Source organism: Manis pentadactyla, chromosome 5 (genome assembly GCF_030020395.1).
Source record: "Manis pentadactyla isolate mManPen7 chromosome 5, mManPen7.hap1, whole genome shotgun sequence".
Lineage (NCBI taxonomy): Eukaryota > Metazoa > Chordata > Mammalia > Pholidota > Manidae > Manis > Manis pentadactyla.
Genome location: NC_080023.1, coordinates 134,508,160 through 134,534,596, shown reverse-complemented (window position 1 = coordinate 134,534,596; position 26,437 = coordinate 134,508,160). Strand labels below are relative to the sequence as shown.

The following is a 26,437-nucleotide window of genomic DNA, read 5'->3' as shown; positions in this document are numbered from 1 at the left end:
CCAGCTGAAAGGCAGATTCGAGCTGCTCATTACTAGGTTTTGGTAAGTTATTACACTAGCCTTTTGATTGGGTATGAATATTAGTATATTTTCTTTAGAAAATAAAATCAGCTGATGGAAAGTTAAGGTAATGCTATTTCATGAGAAATAAAAACTACTCAGCAGGAGCACAAACATTTTTTGTGGCTCATACTTTCTAGTGTTCTCTGAAATGAGGAGATATTCTTGATTACTAACATTTCTTCAGAATGCCTAGTTTCTTCTACACAGATAGATGGAGGTATTTTCACTTTGGAAGGGAAATATTTATCTTTTTTTCTTTCTGGGGGAAAAATATTTCCAACTTTACCCTCATTAATTTTTATGGCTGGTAAAGTATTTTCACTATATTAGCCAAAAAGATTCTGGACTAAATAAAGTATAAAACCAAAGCGTTTGACATGGCTTCCTGGCCAGGAGAATACTTAATCTCAGGAGTTTCTGGCCTCAGGAAAAACAAATGAAATCGTGGTGGGCCAGGAAGGCCACCTCACAGAATCCAGGCAATGCTTTCTGCTTTTTCTTTCTGAAAGCTTGGAAGTGGACTCATAGTTTATTTGTTGAATACTCTCTTCTTGTTTCTTGTAACCATAGAGTTGGGTTTAGCTGAGTGTTTCTTAGGTCAGGCTACTGCTGAGCCAATATTTATCATTTTAGAAATTTCCATGAGTCATAAAACAAACCTTCAACCCACTGTACCTTCTATGGGTGTTCCTTTCCTAGCGCTGTTTAAAATAAAAGGAAAAATGCGGAATCTGGAACCCAGCACTTGGCACTTATCAGACCACATACTTTCTCCCATGTGGAGGATCCTTCTCTGATATTTCAAAGTAATCCAAGGTATGTTGTCTGCCTGAAGGATATATGTTGCCTCCCTTCCTACCCAATAGCCCAGACTCCTCTCCAGAGGGCCAGGCCACGGCTGGGAAAGAGAGGAAGTAGTGGAGGCTTGAACGGAGGAAGTGACTCACTGGCTCAAGGGCTGGGAGGGAAGGTTTTCCACAGGAGCGAGAACATGAATGTTCCAGTGATTCCTTCCACCTCCAGCATGGAAAATCTTGTGAGGTGACCACCTCTTAATGACTGGGCCTGAATTTATTAACAAAAGAAGAAAGATTGCAGGATGTAACATATTTGCCGCTCATTTGCATATAAGAATGTGTGGTCTTAGTTCTGTTCGCTCCCTTTCTGCCAGCCAGCTTCCTTTCCCAGACATGGACAGATAAGAGAACCCCATTTGTCCATAAGCTGGACAATTATAGCAACTTACTCCTTTTGCTGTAAAACCCAAGGTCTAGAGTTTATAAATCAAAATTCAAGGGTTGGCCTTAGTATTATTAGAATAGGATACTCCACGAAATGGTAATATTGTGCTAGATACTCAATGAGTCTTCTGTATACTGCAGGCATCACATTTTAGAGCTAACAGGGTTAACCTCATCACACCATGAGATTGCAGGTAAGAGCAAGGAGGCCCAGAGATACAGTGCACCTTGCAGGAGGTCACAGAGTCAGTCATGACTAGAACTTGTGACAATGGAATCAAATGCCTCATTGGAGAACTTGTGGGAGAAATGTTGGAGTCTTAATGAGAAAAGTGAAACAGTTACAGTAAAAGGTACTTGGATTTCACATCATGACCACTGCCCTGTTTCTGGTAGAGCTGTCCTTGATCATGCTCCAAGTTCCCTCCCTGGACAAAGCTGGGTTTCTTTGGCTGAACCATTATTTGACATCTCTCCTCCAAGCCCTAGAAAAAGGGAAAACTAGGAAGCAAGCTAGAATAGCCCCCCAAAGGAAAAAAAAATCACACCTCTATCTATTTCGGTATTTTGATCCATGGATTCTAAGTTTTTGGTAGAACACTGGGTGTTCTCTTCCTTTAAACTTCAGTCTCTCAGGGAGCCCAGTAGCCATCTCTTCCATAGTTTTATTCACCAACCTCAGTGAGAAATCATGTCAGTAACAAATGCTCGCTTCCTTTCTGGATGCCTCATTTATTAAGATTCAGTAACATCTACCTGGTATGACCTGCCCCACTAGTATTCCCAAGGGGACCTGGAAATACCAAGTTTATCTTGGCAGTGATCTATGGTCACCTATGACCTGCTGTAGCAGGGCCCATGACTTACTCATCTTTGCAGTCCTGGTAGTGAACAAACCACAGCTAGCACATGGTAGGGCCTGGAAATATCTGTCAAATCTGAGTGAAAATATATCAAAATGGCATCCTATTGTGAATGCAAACAAGATACCTGTTTTACCACCAAACACAAACTTTTAGTTTCTTTTTTTAACACTTACCTTCTCTTTTTCACATGAGAAATTCAGATGTTAATAACAGATGACGGGATCATGCAAACATCCTTTAAAAAGGCCAGGGTCCTTGGACGCCTACTTGCTTAGTGTGAACTAGGCATGTTCTGTTTGTGAAGGTCAAAGAGAGTTGAATATTGTCCATTTCCTATTGTTCAGCTTAATATAACTGAAGATAATAAAAACACATTGCTTTATACTGAGGCTATAATTCAGTTTTTTTCATTAACCCACTCCCATCTTTACCATAGTTTACACAGTCCTACATGATCTGATTTCTGGTTATGCTTTCAGCCTTGTCTGGCTCCACCCATCCTGGATCTCCAAGATTCTGCTATACTATCTTCCTTCTGCACTTTGAACATGTCAAGCTCATTCCCTCCACCCAGGATGCTCCTGACTCCTGTCTTCACACAACTGGGTCCTTCTTGGCATTTAAGCCTCAGCTTAAATTCTACCTCTTCAGAGACTTCCCTGAGCACCAATTTAAATGTGCCCTTCCTGTCCCAAAACGCTGTGTCACACCACCTAGTTTTATTGTCAGTACAGCACCTGTCACTACTCAGTACTGTTTTGTTTAGTTACTTACTGTCTGCATGTAGCTGACTAAAATTTAAGCTTCAGGACAACACAGGAACCTTGCTTTATGCATTGCATAGAGTTGTCACAGCATAAATGCTGAAATAATGAATTCAGCAGTCAGTTTTAAAAAAGCAGAACTAAAGTTGCAGTTATTTCTTCAAGCACTTTCTTCCTTCAGTTTGCAAATTTCACTGTCCTGGGATTCCTTTATACAGATACTGGCCCTTTTCCTTCTGTCCTCCGTGCCTCTGAAATTGTCATTCTTTGCATCTCTTTACCCTTTCCTGGTGAGAGAGTTAATTTCCTGACCCTTTGCTCTGACTCACATCCTTGTTATTTAGATATACCCAGTTTGTTGTCCAGCCCAACCATGGAAACTTTTAATTCAAGAATGTTTGATTTTCCTAATGTCTCCAATTTTTCTGTAACTGCTTGTTTTTGCTTCTGGCCTCCCAATACCTTTCCTTACCTGAGACTATTTACCATGCTCATTTTAATTTCTTGTCCTGCTCCTCCTCACATTTACATTTGCTCAGCTTGCTGTTGTTCTTTCACAATGCCTGGACTCCTTCTACATCTTTACTTACGGACTCATTTTTATGCCCTTAACATTTTTCATCTAACTGGGCTTGTAGAGAATAGCTGGGGAAAGGGTTGGGAACTAGTGCCACTCCTGAAGAGTTTGGGGGAAGACAAGCAGGGGAGCCCCCAATGTTGCAATTTGGACTCAATCCCACTCCCCACCTCAACCAGATGGTCTTGTCCCTTCTAATGATTTCCCAGTACCCTCTCTTTTCCAGGACATAATTATTTAGTGCCCAGAGGCAGGGGAGGTAAGAGTGGGTGAGCAAAGTTTCTGAGCTTGGGCAGCCTACTAGTATGTGTTAATATTACCTCTGTACTCCCCATCAGGGCTCCAGTACTGCCTTGACGTTACCAGATAGGGCTGGTGGTGGGCACTTTGCTGATAATGAGGTTTTCTTGCTCTAGTGCAGCTGTGGGACAGACAGAGATCTGCAGAGAATAATGGGAAGGGGTAGGGAAAAATGGGTCCCAATCACAGAGCTCACCACTCTCAGCTTGTCACTGTGGCATGCCTTCCTTCTCCTCCATCCTTACTCCACTCCTGTCCTTACCCACCATGTAAAATAGTCCCCCTATTTTTCCTAAAATAACACCCTTTGAGCTTTCAGAGAAGCCCTCTTACCTTTATGATAGAATTTGCTGCAAAATTTCTGTTCATTCCTACCCTTCATGATTTTTTACCGTGTGATCACACTCAACCCTTGGGCTTCTTTACATTTGGAAAACTTTGAAGTCATTTAGTTAATCCTTGAATCAAGAACTTGATTCCTTTATTTGTCCTTTTTGAAATCTTTTTTGGCTCCTTTTTCTTTTTCCAGAAATACAGCAAGCAATCCCATCAGAATTGTGGAAACAATGTACTGTGCTTCTGAAAAATGGGAAGACAGTAGGGATAGAACTCCAAGAAATATTGCTGAATGACTGAATAAAAACAAGCCATAATCCCATATGCATTGTTGAGACCTTTTGTATTTTTAAAAATGCTCTACACTCTAAGGGTCTGGAAAATCTCATGCTAAACTGATAACCCATATGATACCAACTCCAGTTTTGGCATATGGAACTATTCATTCATTCCTCCTACCTTGAGTTTCCTTTTTAGGACATTTCCCAAAACCTTTCCTGAAATAACCAATTTAATGGATAGGCTTCAGGGCAGCCCATAAGCTCCCTGAAGATATAGGCCAAGCTTTGTGAGTAGGAGCAAATGTCTACTTTCTAGAGAGTTCTATACTTATCATCAGAATATCAAAGGGAACATATGGCCCAAGAGGAGTGAATAACCATTGGTCCAGATTGTTGTACCACTTTCTACTCCATTTTCTCATGGTTTAACTCAAGTATTACACTATTACCTGAAAAATACCTATCATAGTTCAATTTTCAGTGGTATATGACTTTCACTCTATCATAAGGACTAATAGAGAAATCATTAGCATTACCATGTGGTACTGCATCATTCCCATGAATATACTTACATATATTTAGTTCTTTCTTAAAACAGATGCCCAGCCCCTAGGGCTGCCCAGTCCATCAGGACCAGGCTATGGTAAAGGAATGTCCAGAATGTATTCTCCACAGTTTCCATTTGCTTCATTTTGTATTAGTCCTGCCCCCCTCGCTGGTGGTATTACAGAAACAACAACAGGCAGCTCATTTCTGTTAGGCATCATCCATGAGTGAGGTGCCAAGCAGGGTGACAGTAAAGGTCACAGGCCTGAGAGCAGATCGCCTAGTCCCCTGAGCTCCTAAGGAACATCTCTTCACCATTCCTCATCTGTAGAATAGGACTCATAAAAATATCTATCAATGACAGTCATCACTATTTATCTCCCAACATCCACTTTGCCCAATTTCTTAGCTGAGCACACTGCTGCTCAGAGAACAGGTCTTCTGCTTCTGAGCTGGATATATCAATAGAATCCTTAAACCCAAAAAGCAAAGAGAACAAAGATTGGAAAATAAAAAACCCAGGACAGAATACCCAAGGACTGTGGGACAACTACACAGGTATAACATCTACATAATGGGAATACCAGCAAGAGAAGAGAGGAAGGAACAGAGGAAATATGTGAAACAGTGGTGACTGAGACTTTCCCCAAATTACTGAGCATGCCCAGAAAGCTCAAAGAGTACTAAGCAGGAGGAATGCCAAAAAAGTACACCTAGGTATATCATTTTCAAATTACAGAAAATCAAAGATTAAAAATATCCTGAAAGAAAGAAAAAGCACCTTACCTATAGTGGAACAAAGATAAGAACTACTGACTTTTCCTCAGAAACCATTCAAGCAAGAAGAGAGTGGAGGGAATTATTTAAATATTAAACCCCATCAAGCTCGAATACTGTAGCCTACTAAATTATCCTTTAGCAGTGAAGGAGAAATACTATCTCAAACAACAGTTGGAAGAATTTGTTGCCAGTAGACCTGCCTTACAAGAAATGTTAACAGAAGTTCTTTAGAGAGAAGGAAAATACATAGATCAGAAACTTGCATCTATATAAAGAAAGGATGAGCATCAAAGGAAAAATAAGGTAAAATAAAAATTTTCATTTTTCTTATTCTTAATTGATCTAACAGATAACAGTTTGTTCAAAATAATATCACAACCATGTATTCAATTATATATGCTTATGTACGCTTATACAGAAGTGAAATGAATGATACAGGGGTGGCAGAAAGGAATTCAAATTATTCTGTTATTATAAGGTACTCACACTACCTGTAAAGTGATATAGTATTATTTCAAAGTCATTTTGGATTAGTTGTAAATATATACTGCAAACTCTAGTGCAGGCACTAAAAAAACTATGAAAAGAAATAAACTGATATACTAAAAAAAGGAGAAAAAGTTAGCATATAAAATGCTCAGTTAAGACCACAATAGGCAGTTAGTTCAACCACTGTAGAAAGCAATATGGAGGTTCCTCAAAAAACTAAAATAAATGGTTCCATAAAAAGCTCAAAATAGAAATACCATTCGACTCAGGAATTCCACTGCTAGGAATTTACCCTAAGAATGCAGCAGCCCAGTTTGAAAAAGACAGATGCACCCCTATGTTTATCGCAGCACTATTTACAATAGCCAAGAAATGGAAGCAACCTAAGTGTCCATCAGTAGATGAATGGATAAAGATGTGGTACATATACACAGTGGAATATTATTCAGCCATAAGAAGAAAACAAATCCTACCATTTGTAACAACATGGAGGGTATTATGCTCAGTGAAATAAGCCAGGCAGAGAAAGACAAGTACCAAATGATTTCACTCATATGTGGAGTATAAGAACAAAGAAAAAACTGAAGGAACAAAACAGCAGCAGAATCACAGAACCCAAGAATGGACTAACAGTTACCAAAGTGAAAGGGACAGAGGAGGATGCGTGGGAAGGGAGGGATAAGGGGATGGGGAAAAAGAAAGGGGGCATTATGATTAGCATGTATAATGGGAGGGGCATGGGGAGGGCTGTGCAACACAGAGAAGACAAATAGTGATTCTACAGCATCTTACTACGCTGATGGACAGTGACTATAATGGGGTTTGTGTGTGGGACTTGGTGATAGGGGGAGTCTAGTAAACATAATGTTCCTCATGTAATTGTAGATTAATGATACCAAAAACAAAAAACAAAAAAACACAGGTTCCTGAGCTCCATTATGGGTCTTTTGAATCTCAGAATGAGAGAACCCTAGATCAGAGCTTCTCAAACTTTATGTATGTATGTATTCCTCTGGGAATCTTGTGAAAAGGCAGATTCTCATCTAGTATGTCTGGGATAGGGCCTGAGATTCTGCATTTCTGAAAAGCTCCCAGGTGATGTTGATACTTTTGGTCTTGAGATCACAAATGGAGTAGTAGCAAGGTCCTAGAACATCAGTATTTTGGTATTTAGGTACCAAATTAGGTAAAACTTATTTTGTTATTATAAGGTACTCACACTACCTGTGAAGTGATATAGTATTTCCCTGGATGACTCTTGCCACTGAATTGTGTCTCAACTATGCTTTTCCTTATAACTATTTTGTTTGTATACTGCTTTTTTTCATGGTTTTTGTTTCTGCTTTAATTTGTAACTTGAAATTTCATTATGTATGTTCTTATTTTAAGTCCCTTAAATCCTTTAGAGGGAGTGACGTGGGAGATGGAAATAAATGTAAGATGAATAAAATAAATAAATAAAATAGAAATACCATTTGACCCAGGAATTCGACTACTAGGAATTTACTTGAAGAAAACACGATCCCAGATTCAAAGAGACATATGTACCCCTATGTTTATTGCAGCACTATTTACAATAGCCAAGATATGGAAGCAACCTAAGTGTCCATCAGTAGATGAATGAATAAAGAAGCTGTGGTACATATACACAATGGAATATTACTCAGCCATAAGAAGAAAACAAATCCTACCATTTGCAACAACATGGATGGAGCTAGAGGGTATTATGCTCAGTGAAATAAGCCAGGCAGAGAAAGACAAGTACCAAATGATTTCCCTTATTTGTGGAGTATAAGTATGAAGCAAAACTGAAGAAACAAAACAGCAGCAGACTCACAGACTCCCAAGAAGGGACTAGCAGTTACCAAACGGAAGGGGGTAGGGAGGGAAGCAGAAAGGGATTAAGGGGCATTATGATTAGTACACATAATGTAGGGGGTCACGGTGAAGGCAGTATAGCACAGACAAGACAAGTAATAGCTCTACAGCATCTTACTATGCTGATGGACGGTGACTGCAATGGGGTGTGTGTGGGGGCACTTGATAATATGGATGAATGTAATAACCACAATGTTGCTCATGTGAAACCTTTATAGGATTGTATATGAATGATACCTTAATAAAAAAAATTGCAACAACAACAAAAAATAAAACACATGTAAAAAGTAACCACAACAGGCAGAAAAAGAGTGGAAGATAAAAATAGAAACAAAGAGCAAGGACAACAAATTCTTAGAAAGCAGGAACAAATATGATAGTAATACAGCCACATTAATAGCAATTCTGAATGTCAGTGGTCTACATGTACCACTTAAAAGATAGACTTTCAGAGTGGATCAAAAAACTATAACCCAACTATATGTTTTCTACAAGAAACCCACTTTAAATAGACACATACAGATTAAAAGTAAATGGATGGAGGAAAACATACAATGCTAACAATAATTAGAAGAAAGGAGGAGTACTATAATTTCAGACAGAGCAGACTTCAAAAAATTGAAAGTTAGCAGGAATAAAGAAGGGCATTTCATTATGAAAAATGGGTCAATTCTCCTTTAAGACATCATTCTCAACATGTATACACTTCACAATGTCAAACTGACAGAACTGCAAGGAGAAAACCAATGACTCCACTATCATAGTTGGAGACTTCAACAACACAGCTCTATCTAAAATGCACAAAGGCAGCAAACACAAAAATCAGGAGAACCAAGCTACAAGGACACCATGCATCCACAAACCATTACACAAGCACCAAAAGCAAAATACAACACAAAACCTATGCACAAAGTTTGTTTCTCTGTAAGGTCACGCACACCAAACTGCCATCAATGATTACCTCAGAGGAGGGGACAGAGACTGTGGGAATGGAGAGTAGGAGTGTTCAAGTGGCTTCCCTTTATTACATTGCTTGAATCTTTAATAATAATGATTAACATTTATTACATTGCTTGAATCTTTAAAAATAATGATTAGCATTCTTTTTTAAAAGACTATAGACATAAAGGTTAGGAGATAGGGAACAGGTGAATTTGTGAGGTTGGGGAGAAAATAAACATCATCTTCCTGTGCTATAAACTGACAGGGTTATATCCCCTGGCAGAAAAGCCTTTTTTATTACGACACATTTATCTTCAAGCTCATTAATGTATATTCTTCCCCACCACTCATACTAATAGTTTTAATGAAAGTATCTATATGTTCACAGATTAAGTAATCAAAATGTTTTCTAAATGAGAAATGGAATCACCCTTCTCATATTTAAGGAGAGACTTAATGTTAATACTTTTTGCCTTTGTGGGATGAGGAGGAATGAAAATATCTAGGAAACGTGTAAAGGCAGAGAAGTTAAAATTCAAGGGGATCTTTTAAAAAAATGGAGCTTCAGATTACAATGAACTGATATAGAAGTTTGCCTAATGAATTGTAAAACATCTTCAGATATTGGTTGACTTACTAAACCAACATGTATTAAACACCTACTATATGCCAGGGTGTCTTGCCAATGGATTTCAGCCCCTGGCAAGTTCACTATGGATTCAATGAGACCAAAGAATGACAATGGAACATTCTTGGGATGAAAGGGTTTATACCCAACTTCATTCCCACAGTGGCAGGCGAATCACTAGAATCCTGTACACTCAGAGAGAGTCTGCATGCATCAAGCTGGTCTCTGCCTCTGGGCCTCTCTGCCCCCGCAGCCATCTCAGTCTCTGTCCTCAATGCTGCCACCACTTCAGTCTCTGCTCTCCTGCAGCTGTGCATCCATGCCACTGTGTCACCGAAAGCACAATAGCAATGTATTCCCCTGCGTGTGCAGTGAGCTAGCCAACCAGGGCCATAGGAACCTTCACTTCATCCACACAGGGTCTATGCCAGTCTATATAAGATGTACCCTAAACACCCCTTGTCATCAATGAACCCTCAGTCTATAGTAGTGGTGGTGGCAAATAAATACAATTACAGTGCCACACGAACAGTAGTAAAAAATCATAAAACCTCGCTACTTAAAGTGTGGTCTCAGGACTAGGAGCAGCTGAATTACCTGGCATCTGAGACTCCCCAACCCTAAATTCACAAATTTGCATTTTGTTAAGATCCTCAGGTGATCGGGTGCTTATCAAGATTTGAGAAGTGATGAAATGTGGGATTATACAAGGAACCACTATTGATCTCTTGGGAAGTGGTCAGAAGTCTTCAGACTGGAGGTGTGATAGAAACATTCCAGGCTGAGAAATGAACAGGCTCAGGATTATGGCAGTTAGAGAGAACACGAAGGTCTGGAATGAGAAGTTTAGTCTGGAAGAAACCAGGACATTGTGAAAATGTGAGACAGACAAGAAAAGGTAGGCTGAGGCCAGGGCCAGACTGACCTGCTAAGAATTCTGAAGGAAGCCACGGAAAATTTTAAGCAGGAAAATGAGATCACATTCTTATGTTTGACTTAACTCTGATGGCAGGGTGGAGGGTGAAATGCAGGAGAGGCTGGAGCAGGCAGACTGGTGTCCTTAAATGAGCATGATTCAGTTTTTGACTAGAAAGGAGTCTTTGAGGACTTAGAGGTAGAGGGAGGGCACTGAGTCCCAGACAGACAGAAAAACAGGGCTCCAACTGTAGCTGGACAGGAGTTCTTTCTTCTCAAAGTGCAGTACCCAATCACCGGCTTTAGCATCACCTGGGGATTGTCACAGATGCAAAATCTCAGATCTTACTCTAGACACACCGTCAAAAACCCTGGGGGTGAGTTTATACAGGTTCACTCTTTACAGCTGAGAACTACTGCTCTATCTTGCCAAAAATCTTATAGCAGGTGGAAAAGGTTCAGAATCGCCACAACTTGCTTCCTTTCTTTAAAAAAAAAGATACAGGACAAGAGTAATGAGAAGTGTCTATGTTGAGTGGGCAGACCAAAGCGCCGTATAATCTAGATGCTATATAGTGTCCAGAAAAAAACAACACAAAAAAATACCATCTTGTCCAAAGCCTCACATTTGGAGAAAGTAGTTTTGGCAGAGGCTGTGATGTTCTCGGTAGCTTAAATTAAGTAAAACCAATTATAAAATTGAGTAATCATGCCAGTTGTAAATTCTTTCTATTTCCTTTATTCGCCACAAAAACCCTCAGGAAAAACTTTGGGGTTCCTTCTGGTCCTCCGAAAAGTGTGTTTCTGATGCAACCGTCCATTAAAAAAACACAATCCCAAATTAAAAAGCGCACAAACGGAGCAGCGGGGCTGGCGCCTTCATCTCAAGACGACCCTGCCGTTTCCCAGCCACACCCCTGCGAACTGCCGGGCCTCTTTCCCCCGGCTGTTCACAAAGATAAATAAATCATTCCTCGGTTTTTTCCAGACCTGAAATTAGCAGTGACTCACAGAACACTCGAACAGCCACAGCCGCCTGAGGAAGAGGAAAAATAGGCAGATTTTTCCCCTCACGCGAGGGCCCGACGTGCCAGGCTGGGCCAATAAGGAAAGGATAGCGGGAATCGCACCAAAGTAGGTAAAAAAATGCTGGATGCAAAGTCGGCGCCATGGCCTGGGCCCAAGCTCCAGCCGGTCCTCCCTCGGGTCTCCGGATTCGGGGACCGCCCCGCCCATCCTCCGGGTCCCAAGCTCCGCCCCCAGCAACGGCGCACACCTGGCCAGGTGGCGCTTCCAGGTCCGGGCCGCGGCATCTTAGTAGGCGGGGCTCCAAGAGGCCCCGCCCCGGCGGAAATTGCCCCCCGCTCCACTGCTCTCCTCTTGCTGGCAGTTTCCAGCCCAAGCTCCGCCTCGCTTCCTCATTCCTAGTATTTGAGGGAGGATCCAGCCGAATAGACCCGAGCTGGTAAGAGGGAGAGCCGGTACCCCAGTCTCCTGCAGGTGGGAAATATCCCGCTTCCCGCAGAGTCGGGAGGGCCTCCTGGGCGGGGCGTAGCCAGGCCGGCCCGTTGCGTAGCAACGGCGGGCAGCGCGTGACGTAAACAGTTGCGTTTGGGTCTGAGGCGCGCGCCCGCCCTCTGGTAGCTTTGCGCCTCGCGTTGTCTACTCGTTGGGTCGCTCTGTTCGGTTGCCGTGAGGAGGAAGCACCGCAGACTCTGCGCCTGCTGGCTACCTTTCCCGGGTCACTGCGGCGAAGATGGTGAGTACGGGGGAGTCCGAGGCGTGGGCTGGCGCGTAGCGGGCGGCGCGAGGTCGGTGCTGAGAGGCGAGAGCAGCGTCCTCGCTTGGGCAGGGACCCGGGCCCAGCTGTCGTCTGGGCAGGGAGTGGTCTCCCGGCTTCCGCGGTGCACCGACCCGCTGCGAGCGCCGCACCCAGGGCGGCTCCCGCGCGGCTGTGTCGGGCGCAGCTGCTGGGAGGGACCGTCGCCTGCGTGGTTCCTTCCGCCCGGGGGTGGTTAGGCTCGGCCAGCCTGAGTTAGGCACCCACTGCCTCGGGGAAAACGGCCGGGATCGCGCAGCCGTGGGTGGGGGTCGCAGGCCTTGTTGGCTCAGGTTTCCCCAAGCCGAGCACAGAAGCGGTCAGTAAGCGTCTTGTGCGAGTGTCGGCCGGTGAGGTCTGCCCGTCTTGATAAGTAAAATAAGGCCTTCATCGAACAGCCATAGAAGGCGGAATGATCATTACGAGCATGACCCTGGCATGATGAAGAACGGGTGGCCTTGCAGCCGCTTTGTTTGTGGTATCTGGCAATCAGCTTCCAGCAGCACTGTCTTAGTGCTTGTCAAGCATGGCGTTGTCTCTCTTAACCCTTCCCTGCCCGATCTCTCTGTGTATGGTTAGAAATTTTCTTTTACCTGTAAACAGTTCGACTCTACAGGAACCTAGCGTGCAGAGGTGTGGGCATTATGCCAGGATACTAATAAAAGCAAATGAAGAAGCTTTTTAAAACTCTCTTAAATTATCCGAGTCACTGAAAAGTGAATATGCTCAGTGTATTTTAAGTGGTGGACTCTCCTTAATTTACGTATTTCACCCTCTAAAACTGTCGCTCTGATTTGCTGTAAAACAGTATTTTCAACTTGATGAGTAGAACATTTTGTCATTTTCTTTAGTGTGTGCACACTATTACCATTTTTGGTCAATGATTTGCAGGCAAGGGCTTACCAGACTTTGCTAGAAATACTACACTGTTATTGTATCTGTCCGCTTGGAAGCAGTTGGTACCAGCTTATCTATATATGAAATGTTTTCACTGAATAGCAATTGAACTAGGTAGATAGGCTCAATAGTGAAAGGAAAAGGAATTAACCAGAAGTTTCCTTAATGATGATAGGAATTTCATGTTGTTCAGGTTTGGTTCTTTGGTTTAATTCTGTAAGCTATAAAAGGGATCAGCTTCTTAAAAAATTCTTAACCTCTTTGAGATTATAAATGTATATACTACTTTTTACTAAAACATTTTTAATTTAAGTGTTTTGAGTCCTCATAATTTTAGGACCATTCGCTCTAATGAAAGTGCTTGGAAGTGGGCTGAAGCCTGTTTTAAGGTCTTCTCATTTGATACTCTTTTTTTTTTTTGTGAGGTGCTACAATACAAACTATTTTCCGTTTGAAAATAGGACCAAGCATTTTAATTAAATGCTTAAACTTTAGTTAAAGCTTAACTTCCGTATTTGTGTATATTCAAATAATATGAGGAAAGAGTCTGTTTTATTTACTGGTTCTTGGGGAAGGAGGAGAAATAAATAAATAAATAAAGATGGGCAGATTCCAAATACATTTCAAATTTGGCTTTAGGGAGGTCAGGAAGACCCTGCAAGCTACTCTTGTTTGGATCCTGGCAAAGAAAGAGTTCAAAATAAAGACCATATAAAGGCTGTTTAGCCTAATCAGCACAGAGCATCTTCCGTCAGGCCAGCTGTTAGGGAATATTGTAAAGATGAAAAGTTCCTCTATTATCCCAGACTTTAGCACTTTACCTCTATTTGAAACTGTGTCTGTTGATTGGTTCCAAGTTTCTAAGTTGTTTTTTTTTAAGATTAAATTTTAACTACTGATGGGTTTGTTGTACATTAACAAATCAGTTCCTGGTACTCACCATGTCTTCTAGAAGCACTTGAAAATAAAGCAATTTGAAACCAACTCAGAAGAGCACCCTGAGCACTCAGATTAATGTTTCCAAAGTCTCACTTTACAGTGCCAGAAACAAGTTTACTCTCCACAGGAACCACATCTGCACACCCCAAACAAAGCTTCTGTGTACACAGGGTATGTGGCCACCTTGCTTCGGTGTACACAGGGTATGCAGCCTCCTGGTTTCCCTGAATATAGGGTACATGGCCTCCTGGCTTCCTTGTATGCAGGGTGTGCAGCTTCCTTACACAAAGATGATTTGCTATCCCACCAAGTTCCTTGAGTTATCTGCTCAGTAGTTCTGTTGAACATGGATTGAGACAGCACACACAGACTTGCCTAGCTCCTCTTGTAACTTATAGTACATTCTTTTAAACATAGTATAGCTATGTGGCTTTCTGGGAAATAGGAATGCATGATAATCAAACCCTTACTTAACCTTACCCTAATAAGAACACTGCTCTAATTGTTAATTGGCTCCAGCTGAATTACAGATGTATTCTACCACTTGATTAGCAAAAACACTGTTACTGGTAACAGCCTAGTGCAATGTGCTGGGCATGTGTTTGTGTGCCTATTTAACAGATGAGGAAACAGACTGTAAAGGATTAAAGAATGGATTGTGACCTTTTCTGACTCCACATCAAGTTTTAAAATAATTTGAAAACTTACTTTGAAACATTTTAAGCTGAAAAGTACACAAAATAATAAGTCCATTTGTACAAAAAAAGGGAAGGTTAACTTTTTACCATATTTCAGGTTTTTATGTTACCATTGTAGCTAGATGCACATGTATCTTTCTCATCCCATTCTCTTTCCTCCCAGAGATAACCAATCCTGTGTCAAAGACCTAATGAACTGGCCAATTAAGGAGATGATTTTTGCAGGCTACTGCAATTGGGAGAAATAGTTAATGAGAAATGTCTCAAAAAAGGACGGGTTTCTGGGCAGGCATACGAGCGAGTGCTGAAAAAGCATGGGGATGGGTTTTATCTCATAATAAGCAAGGGCAGGATCCTTTTGTGTTACCTGTTTTCCATAACATAAAATGATGAGGGTGGATTTTTTAACCATCACTGCTTTCCAAGAGCACAGGGTTCAGGTAAACTTTGACATTGTTATCTGGAATTAATATATTCTCATTGATATTGTCATACTTTTAGCTATACATGTGTACATCTGTAGTAATACATATTACCTTAATGTGTTTCTAAATTTCATGTAAATGGTATGTTTCATGTATCATTTTGCAACTTAAAATTAAATTTGGTGAGTTTTCTCTGGGGAAGATGACTTTTGGTTTTAGCTGTAACTCTGATTCTTTACTGAATTGTTTGCATTTTATAGCTATATATGCTATCCATTCTGTTATTGAGGACACTAGATAGTTCCCCACTTTTTCACCCTTTTATCTTTTTTTGGTCTATTTGAACAGTTTTACAGATGGTTTCCGTGTTACACATTACTTCTCTAGCCCCAGTGTGTGTCATCTTGGCATGTATCTGGAAGTGCCTGAATTAGTGGGCATGCATTTGTATTCTTAGTGGTTCCAGTTGGTATCCCATCAGCAACATTTACAAACCTGTTTCTCCATTTCTTTTCACCACGGAGTATTATGAAACTTGAAACTTTGCCAGATCTGCTCGTTGTGAAATGGTTTCTTATCCTTTTAATTTGCATTTCTCTGATTAGTAATAGTTGATAATAATAATAGTTTATAATGTTTTTACATGCATGAGCATCTGCTGAACCTGACATTGTTTAAATACTCATCAAGTCTTCATCTAAGCTTATTTTTGGAGCCATAAAGTAAATCCAGTGTCAAAAGAAAATCCATAAGGATGTGATTGTCAAAGCCAGAACTGCCCACTGAGGACTAATATCCCTTTCTGGCACCTACATTTCTTTGCATGTCTCAAGCTACTAAATAACAGAAGTTCAATTCTGTCTTAATTCTAGTCACCTGCCTCTGTCAGGCTTTGGTAGTAGTAGAAAGCAGACTGATCTAAGATAAAACTCCATCTTTGCCAAAGCCCATGGAACTTAACAACCTCTGCTTTACACTTACCCTTTCTTTTTCCTAGGTGAGATATATAGCCAAAATGTTAAAACAAACACAGGGGATATACAGGAAAACTCTGTCCCATTCAGTGTTGTCATGAATCTTTAATGTTTCTAAAAAATAAAATCTGTTTTAAAAAAAAGGAAACAAATTGCCATGCCTATTTTTCACAAATAGAATTGGTTTAAATCAGAATGGTATTTAAATGTGCAGGAAGACACCAGATATTTGTATTTTATGTCAATGTAACTGTCTTGCCAATGGGTTTCAGCCCCCGGGCAAGTTCACTATGGATTCAATGTGACCAAAGAAATTGACAGCAAAACGTTATTGGGGTGAAAGGGTTATACCCAACTTTATTTCCAGGTGGCAGGTCAGTCACTAGAATCCCATTCAGTCAGAATGAGTCTGCATGCAGCAAGCCAGTCTCTGCCTCTGGGCCTCTCTGTCTGCACAGCCGTCCCACACAGTCATCCCACACAGCTGTCCTCTGGGCCTCTCTGCACAGTCATCCTGCACAGCTGTCCTTTGGGCCTCTGTCCTCAGCGCTGCCACCACTCCAGCCTCTGCTCTCCTGCAGCCTTGCAGCCCTGCCACCGTGTCATGCCCAGAGCACTGGGCCGAGCTCTTTATATAGAGTCGACAGCTAAGTATTGCTCACAGGTGTGCAATGAGCTAGTCAACCAGGGCCAGATGAGAATCCTGGCCACAGGAACTCTTATTTTATCCACAGTAACTTTATTATTTTCTTTAATAACTAAGATAATTTGAGGTGAACAGAAACAAACACCACATTTGTAATTTGAGACTCTTGAAAAACTGGGTTTAACATATATGCGTTGTTTTGTCTACAGAGCTGCTCTAGTCTGAGTAACTAGGTCTAGTTTATTGTACTGTTTGCTGTATGCATACCTAAACACAGAGCACAATAAATAACTAGAAGATTGTTATTTAAGTATCTTGAGCTTCCTTCCCTTGTAGAATATACTCCTCTATAGATAGTGCATACCAAAAGATTTACACATAACACTTCAGAAATACTTCAACCAGTTTTTCTTCTGTCTCTGCCTTTTTTGCCACGTGTTAGAAATGAGTTTTCACTTGGAAATGTGCTTCTAAAAGCTATCTCCTGTTCATTTTCCTTGAAATTTTACATTGAGAGAAGTATAGAAAAATAAGCGTCAGATTTTTTCATCTCAGTAATACTTTGACAGACTTGTTACTTGCATTCGTCATGGAATCTTCTGTACAAGGACACCCGTAGAATTGAGTAGTTTTTAGTTTAGAATGATTCTTAACTCTTTCAAAGGTTGGGCTTCTAGTAGCTGACATTGTAATGCCTTTGTACTCTTCACCCTAGTGCATGATTTGCTTTGGTGTGTTGAAATTGAAGAATCAGATTTTATGTAGATCTTTAAGAAGCAAGTGACTTAAGTAAAAATCCATTTAAAATTCTTAAAGTTCAGATTTTAATCTGTTCTTGAAGGTGTGAAAAGGCCAAGAAAAAACTGAGATTTGGGCTTTTTTTTTTTAACATGAGAAGGGAGCATCAGAAATGACTTGTTACTGCATAGGATGAGCACTTGAAAGACAGAAACTTAAGTGCATACTGTAACAGGAAACTACATTTAGAACAAATTTGTCACTGTGTTTGTGCTTCTGGATCACATCAAAGGAAGGCTATCCCATTCGATATTTGTGCATTACTTTGTTATTCCCATTTGCCTTTTCACAGAAAAGAAAGATGAATTTCCCACTGATATCCCTATCTTGGCTTGCTTTCAGAAAATTGCCAACTTGTAAATGTAATGAGCATTTGTTTTAAAATTGTCTCACGTGGTCCCTTTTTTTGGTGGTGGTTAGTTATAGAACTAAAAGTACAGGCAAGTCAGACTCCTCCAACTTGCTCTGGAGCGTTTGTTTTCAAGCTCTGGAGCTCTGAGGAATTCTCAAATCATTGAAACCTTGTTTTAAGAATGTTGTAAGTGATCTTTAGACCAGTGTTGCCAAATAGAAATAACATGAGAGTTATATATATACTTTTAAACTTTCTAGTTACCCCATTTAAAAAAAAGCTAAATTTATTTAACCCAATATATCTGAAATATCAACATTTAATCAATGTAAAAATTAATGAGACATTTTACGTCCTTTTTTCATACAATTTGTTTAAAATGCAGTATATATTTTACACTTACAGTACATCTCAATTCAGATATTCAGTTTTTACTAGAAATATTTGATATGTATTTAGATATAAAATTTATAGTTGAAAAAGTAGATTCATAGACCTAAGTTGCTCGAGGTACATAGTTTGCCAGTAATGGAATTGATCATTTTAAATTTTAAGTTAATTAAAAATGCAGTTCTTTAGTCACAGTAGCCCCATTTAATGTGATTCGTGGCCACCTTAATAGATCAGCCTTAGACTTTGTGGACTGGTCTACTTAGTTTATAAGGGGAAGTTGGCATGGGTACCAACACTGTTAATTCTCTGCATTTCTGCACATGTCTAAGCAGTGCTAAGAGAGCATATGAATTCCTTTTTTGGCACTTAATTAGAATGCTTTGTGGAAGTAGACTATTGAGCTTCTTCAGATAAGGTTTGTATGTTTCAATAGCAAGATGCTTCTCTCAATAGGCCCACACAGTTGTTTCTGAATGAAAATGAATGGGTAAATGAGAGCACATTGGTAATTATGACAGAGACAGGTTTCCCTTGGAGATGGGTTACTTTAATTTTTTTACTTTCTATTCCCACATACCTTTTTTTAATACAATAGAAATTAAGTTTTAAGTACTAATCTAATTGAATAGTACCTTCCTTTTGTGTACTGCATTACAATTTAATTTGAGTCTTACAGGGAAAAATCCTTGTAGATAGATAAGGCAAGTGTTATTAGAGTAGTAGTGCCTTTAAAATAATTCTAGCATACAGAACCCCTCAATAAATACCAGTTCCCTTTCTTTCCTTAAAAATGCAACTGAATGGTATTTAATGCTCATTGAGGCATCCTGAACCACAGAAAATCTCTTGAAAGCCTAACAAATGAAAGAACAAGAAGTAATGGTTCTTAGGTAGCTTCCAAGTATTTACTATGTGTTAGGCATTGTGTTACCTTATCTCATTCAATCCTTATAGCAACCCAATGAGGTAGATTATTATCATTCCTGTTAAACTATACTGAAAAGTGGTTAAGAGCATGGCTTAAGAGGTCTAGGTTTTTTGAATCTTGGCTCTGCCACTTCCTAACTGTATGACCTTAGGTAAGTTACTGCCTGTTCTGTGCCTCAATTTCATCATTCCGTCAGATGGGAATAATAATAGTATCTGGTATATCACAACAGTTTGGGTGACACATATAACTATTTTAAAGCAATGCCTGGTACTTAGTAAAATGTTTGTTTATTATCTTGGCCAAAATACATTAAATGAATTTTGATCCTAATTAGATTAAATTAGTCGGTCCTCCCCCTACCTTTGTGTTCTGATTACACCAGTGCATGCTTCAGTAATTGTAGATAAAATGAAAAGAGTGGGAGGAGTGCATTAGAATGTGTTTCCAGTTGTTTTATTATTTCTTTAAATGAGTGTTATTTTACTTGGAATTACTATATATGATAAACCTTTTTATAATCAATTTGTTAATTTGATTTTTCAGGGTACTTGATTCTTGATGTAAAACTATCTTGTCTTCCACTTGTAGCTATATTTTACCTGAAGTAATCAATGGAGAATCAAACACAGTTCTTCATTGCCCTCAAGATTGAGAATAGCAATCATTTGTTCAATAAATAGTTGAGAAATTATTACATGCCAAAAACTGATCCAGTGACTTGGGATACAGTACTGAAAAACAAAGGCCTTCCCTTGTGAAGTTACATTCTAATGTGTGAGGGGAGAGAGAAAAACAAAAAACAAATGACAAGATCATGTCAGATAATATAAGTAATAAGAAGGAAATAAGAGTAAACCAATAGGGAGTATTGAAGGCGTTGGCTGCTTTTACCTAGATTGTTAGGGAAGGCGTCTTAGAAAATGACACTTGAACTAAGACTTGGTTGCAGGGAAGAGCTAGCTAGCCATATGAAGAGCATTCCAGGCAGAAGGAGCTCCTTAAGTGGAAAGGCCTCGTGAATGGCATGCCAAGGAACAGAAAGGTTTGTATAGCTGGACTTCAGTGAAAAGTGGAGAGAAAAATAGCAAATGGATTGTAGGCAAGAGTTAGAACAGGAAGAGCCCATGGGCCAATGTGAGGAATTTGAGTTTTATTCTGATTGTACTAGGAAGCAGTTGTGTTTGTTGAGGGGGTGTGGGGAGTGTTAGTAGTGAAATAAGATACGATTTATCTTTGTGGAGATGTACAGATGGGGTCAAAGACCAAAGAGACTATTGGTATTATTTAGACGTTTGATTGTTAGTGGGATAGTGAGGAGTGATTAGATTATATATTTTGGGGGATAGCTGACAGTACTTACTTAACAATTTGGATGTGTAGCATAAGGGAAAGAGATATCAAAGATAACTTCTAAGATTTGGACCTGAACTACTAGGTAGTTGGTGGTGTCATTGTGCTGGGGACCTAATACAGAAGCTAAAATACAATAGTTTGGCAAAAATCATGGTTTGTAGAACTTGGAGAAATAATAAATTGATCTAGAAGTATTACCAATCTTTAAAATACTATAATTTCATATCTAATTATAATGTACATTCATTGTAGAACATTAAGAAAAATTTAGTTGTAATGGCAGTTCCAACCAAAGTAGTAACATTCTACTGCATTTCCTTCCAGACCACTTAAAATATATGCTTATTCTTCAAACAAATATTGTTACATACCTTCTAGGAACCAGGTATTGTTGTAGGCTCTGGAGATTTAGTAGTATACGAGACAAAGTACCCATCCTATGAAGAAAACATTCTAGTGGGGGAGACAGATAAGAAGTAAGTGAATAAGATAATTACAGATTGTAATAAGTACTATAATGGAGATAAGGGAGAAAGTGAGTATCTGGAGACTACCAATAATAGATTTTTGTCACATGGTTGAGTTCATCTATAACATTTTTATATCCTTTATTTCCCATATACCAGTGTGACAAGAGTGCCAAGCTAATTCATTGGGGGAAAGAGTAGTGTCTTCTGCAAATGATGCTGGGACAAATTTAGATCCCTGCTTCACACTATATACAAAATTTAATTCAAAATGTATCATAGACCTGAATGTAAGAGCTAAAGCTATAAAACTTCTAGAAGAAAACATAGGCATAAATCTTTGTGAACTTAGACACTGGTTTTTGGCAGTTTTCTTGCCATTCCTAGGCAGTGACACCAAAAGCACATATGACAGAAAAATAAATTGGACTTTATTAGAATTAAAAAAAAACATTTTTCTATCAAAGAATACCATCAAGAAAGTGAAAAAGACAACCCATGGAATGGAGGAAACTATTTACAAATCTCGTTTGACAAGGAACTTGTATCCAGAATATATAAAGGACTCTTACAACTCAACAATGAAAGGACAACCCAGTCATGTGGGCAAAGGCTTTGAATAGACATTTCCTTAAAGAAGGTGTACAGATTGTCAATAAGTATGTGAAAAGATGCTGAAAATCATTAGCCATTAGAAAAATAAAAAGCAAATCCACAATGAGATACTACTTCATACCCACTAGAAGGGCATAATAAAAAAAGCAATAGACACAAATGTTGGTAAAGCTGTGGAGAAGTGGGAACTCTCATATATATTGCTGGTGTGAATGTAAATGGTGCAGCCACTTTAGAAAGCGGTTTGACAGTTCTGTAAAAAGTTAGACTTGGGAGTTAACCAAATTAACCCAGCATAGGTATATACCTAAGCAAAATGAAAACATATGCCCACATAAAAACCTGTACATGAATATTCATAGCATTATTAATAATAGCCCAAAGTGGAAATAACCCAAATGTCTAAGAACTGATAACCAGATAGATAAAATGTAGTACATCCATACAATGGGATGTTATTTGGCAATAAAAAGAAATGAAGTACTGACTCATGCTACAACATGGTTGAACCGTGAATATGCTAAGTGAAAGAAGCTAGTCAGAAAAAACCAAGACTACATATTGTCTGACCCCATATACCTATATAAAATATCTACAGTTCCATAGAGACAGGAAGTACATTCGTGGTTAGCTAGGTCTGGGCTTAGTGAAAGTGGGTAAAAGAAGTGATTGCTCTGAGTACAGGATTTCTTTTGGGATTCTCAAAATGTCTAAAATTATGTTGTGATAGATGTACAACTTTGTATATACTAAATATACTAAACTTTGAATATACTAAAACCCGCTGAACTTACACTTTTAAATGGGTGAATTTTATGCATATTAAATATATCTGTAAAAACTTTAAATTGTTTAATGATCTTGCATTACAGTGATTATATTAAATCATCCTCCTGTTGAACTTTTTTTTAGGAGAACAAGGCAGAGGCTTTTATTTAGAGAGAAAGCGAGAGGACAGAACTCCTGGCTCAGGCCAGGAGGGGACAAGAGAGTCCCCTCTCCTGTTAAATTTAAATCCATTATTACGTCTTGCTCTGTCATCTTTGCACATAAACATTGTGTGCGTTTGCATTACTATTCAAAAAAGAGTCCTAGGTATGCAATCACTGAATCAAAATGTCTGTGTATGCATATGTATATTTCCAATTTTAAAAATATGTCATCATAGAAAACTTGGAAAATACAGAAAACTGGAGAGAAGATAACAATCACCGATCTTCCCACTGTTAGAGAAAAAGTTTTTCTTTCCACTATGCTATTTTACATGGTTGAGACTACACTCTCCAAAAACTTTATATTCATCTTGTCTTCTCACTTAAAGCAAATCATAAATATTTCCCCTATGTCATCAACAACTTTTCATGAACATGATTTTAACGGCTGCATCAGAATCTATCCTGTGGATCCACCGTAATTTTCTTTGTGTTTATTTATTGGGACTGTCTGGTTTTTTGTATTACGCAGATTATTTTCCCCAGAATAAATACCTAGTGGGATTACTGGGTTAAAGGGTCAAGGGGTTTGGATTATTTAGAGGCTTTTGGTATAAATGGGCAAATTACTTTCAGAAAGTTATAAATGAATGATACAGTTGCCTATAGTGAAAGATGAATCTGCAAAAATAGGTTGAGATAATAAAGGGCTTTTTAATCTTGGGAGTGAGTGATATGAGATTTTAAGAATAGATGAGAAGGAGTAGATTTGAGATACATATTTAAAGAGGAATTGGTGGGGCTTAGAAACTGAGTGTGACCATGGAATATAGGTAGGTCAGTTAACCAACAACATCAAATCTATTTCCTATCTTAGGTTCACTGACATGCTAGCTAGTCATACAGAGAGGAGCCAAATTGTTAAATCAAGGAGAAATCTTTTACCTTTAACTTATGTGTTCAAAATGATTATTCTCAAAGGGTCATAGGACATATTTCATATTGTGGTTTTTGAAGCATGGGCTAGAAGTAATGTGTAATTTTTTCCATTCAGGATAATTCACATAAAATTCATCAGTTTTATGTAAGTTCTGCAAGTTTGGGCAAACATGTACAGTTGTAAAACTACCAACACAATCAAAATATAGAATAGTTCCTTCACTACAAACAGTGCCCCCATGTTAATTCTTCCTCCCACCCCCAACAACCACTGATCTGTTGTTTTGTCCCTATAGTTTCCCCTTTGTAAGAATATCTTACAGATGGAACCATCCAGTCATACACTCTGAGTCTGCCTTTTTTTTTTTTTTCATTTAGTATAAAGCATGTGTATCAGCAGTTTGTTCCTTTTTACTGTGAATAATAGTCCACTCCCCAGTTAAGGACTATAAATCAGTTTCCAGTCTTAGTGAAGGATGAGTTGTTTTTTTTTCCTAGTATTAATGCCTGAAATAGTCCTCCTCTCCACCTTGGCCTTGGATAAAACTACTGATAGATACATCTGATTATTAAATAGTGCTCTTTTTATTTTTTCAGCTGTAGTATTAAGTGACTATTTAACATGGGTGTAGATTGCAGAAATTCTGAAATGTGTCATTGTGTTTTATGGGATATTGATTTCTTCAAGGTCATGCTCTTTATATATTGATTTCTGTATACATTTTTTTATGTAGCATTTATCCTGAAATTAAGTGATGCTTACATGTCATATGCATAAAAATAAAATATATGTTTGTGACTTTTAAAACAGACTACTAAGAGAATGTGTATTGACTAAGAAAAACATTTAAGCAGCTTTATATTTCTGGATAGAGGAGGAGCTGTGTGTATGTGTTGGGCAGAGGGGATTGATAAAGATACTACAAGTTAAGGTGATATCTCATTGTGGTTTTGATTTGCATCCCTGATTGCTAGTGATGTTGAGCACCTCTCATGTACTTGTTGGCTATGTGTATGTCTTTTCTGCAAAAATGTCTATTCAGATCCTATACCCATTTTTAAATCAGATTGTTTTGCTTTTTGCTATTGAGTTGTATGTGTTCTTCTGTATTTTGAATATTAACTCTGTATATCAGATATATGATTTTGCAAATATTTTCTCCTTTTTGGAAGGTTGTCTTTTCATTTTGTTGCTGGTTTCCTTTGCTGTGCAGAAGCATTTTACTTTAATGTAATCTCACTTTTTATTTTTGCTTTTCTTGCCTTTGCTTTTTGTATCATAGCCAAAAAATCATCAAGACCTATCATGGAGTTTACCACCTGTCTTTTCTTGAGCTTTATGGTTTCAGTTCTTACAGCCAAGTCTTTAACTCATTTTGAGTTAATTTCTGTGTATTGTGTAAGAAATTGGTACAGTTCATATTTTGCATGTGGCTGTCCAGTTTTCCTAACACCATTTATTGAAGAAAATTCTCCATTCTCCATTGTAAATTCTTGGCTCCTTTGCTACAGATTGACAGTATATTAGAATGGCTATTACAAAAAAAAAGGGAAGAAATAAGTCTTGGTAAGAATGTGGAAATAAGGAATCCTTTTGCACAGTCGGTGAGAATGTAAATTGGTGTAGCCACTGTGGAAAACAGTATGGTGTTTACTCAAAAAATTAAAACTAGAACTACCATGATATAGCAACTACATTTCCAGATATTTATCAGAAGTGAAAACACTTGAAAAGTATATGCACCCCCATGTTTATTGCAGCATGATTTACAATAGCCAAGATATGGAAGCAACCTAAGTATTCATGGATGGAGAATTTGATAAGAAAATGTATGTGTGTACAAACACACACATACAAAATGGACTGTTATTAGACATAAAAGATGGAAGTTTTGCCATTTTGACAACATGGATAGACCTTGAAGGTGTTATTCTAAGTGAAATAAGTCAGGCAAAGACAAATATCATATGATCTCATTTATATGTGGGATCTTAAAAAAACAGCCTCCCCCTACTCATCCATACAGGGAACAGGTCGGTGGTTGCCAGAAGTGGGGGTGGAGTGGGGAGGTCAGTGGGTGACAGTGCTCAAAAGATAAAAACTTCCAGTTACAAGCTAAGGAACAATAATGTACAGCATGGTTACTATAGTTAATTCTGTACTGTATATAGGAAAAGTTACTAAGCATAAATCTTAAATTTTTTTCATCACAAAAATTATAACTATGTTGATGAAAGTTAACTAGACTAATTGTGGTGATCATTTCACCATATGTATAAATATCGAATCATGTTATACACCTGAAAATAATGTTATAGATCAATTATAGCTCAAAAAGTCAATTGTATCATCTCAAGGATGTTCATGTTTCTGTAGTGCAGTGAGTTGCCACTTATAAAGTCAAATAGGGAGAATTTTTCTATCTTTATAAGTTTTTTCTTGTCAGTTATGAGTCTATTCAAATAGTATTTCAGAGGACTGAAGTTTTGTATCTTTAGTAAAAAGAGACTAATAGCAGATCTCATCAGGACCAAAATATTCCAAGGGAGATTAATAAAAATTGCTTAAAGTTTTTTTTTCTCTCAAAAACCTAAAGTTTAAGATGGAAGATTATCCTTGGTGTACACTGAAGAACTGGACTATAGAGAATGG

General features: G+C 38.7%; 1 protein-coding gene across 2 annotated transcripts in view; it reads left to right on the top strand.

The window, feature by feature from the left end:
- The first annotated feature begins 12,179 nt into the window (after positions 1-12,179).
- The window catches only part of DSTN (destrin, actin depolymerizing factor), a 31,659-nt gene continuing 17,401 nt past the window's right edge, over positions 12,180-26,437 (top strand). The window contains exon 1 of one of the 2 annotated variants that reach the window (XM_036892189.2): positions 12,180-12,365. In XM_036892189.2, the coding sequence (XP_036748084.1) occupies positions 12,363-12,365 (3 nt within the window). In that variant the 5' untranslated portion in view covers positions 12,180-12,362. Of the gene's footprint in view, positions 12,366-15,264; positions 15,400-26,437 lie in introns of those variants that run through there. The other variant, XM_036892188.2, reaches the window with a different exon arrangement.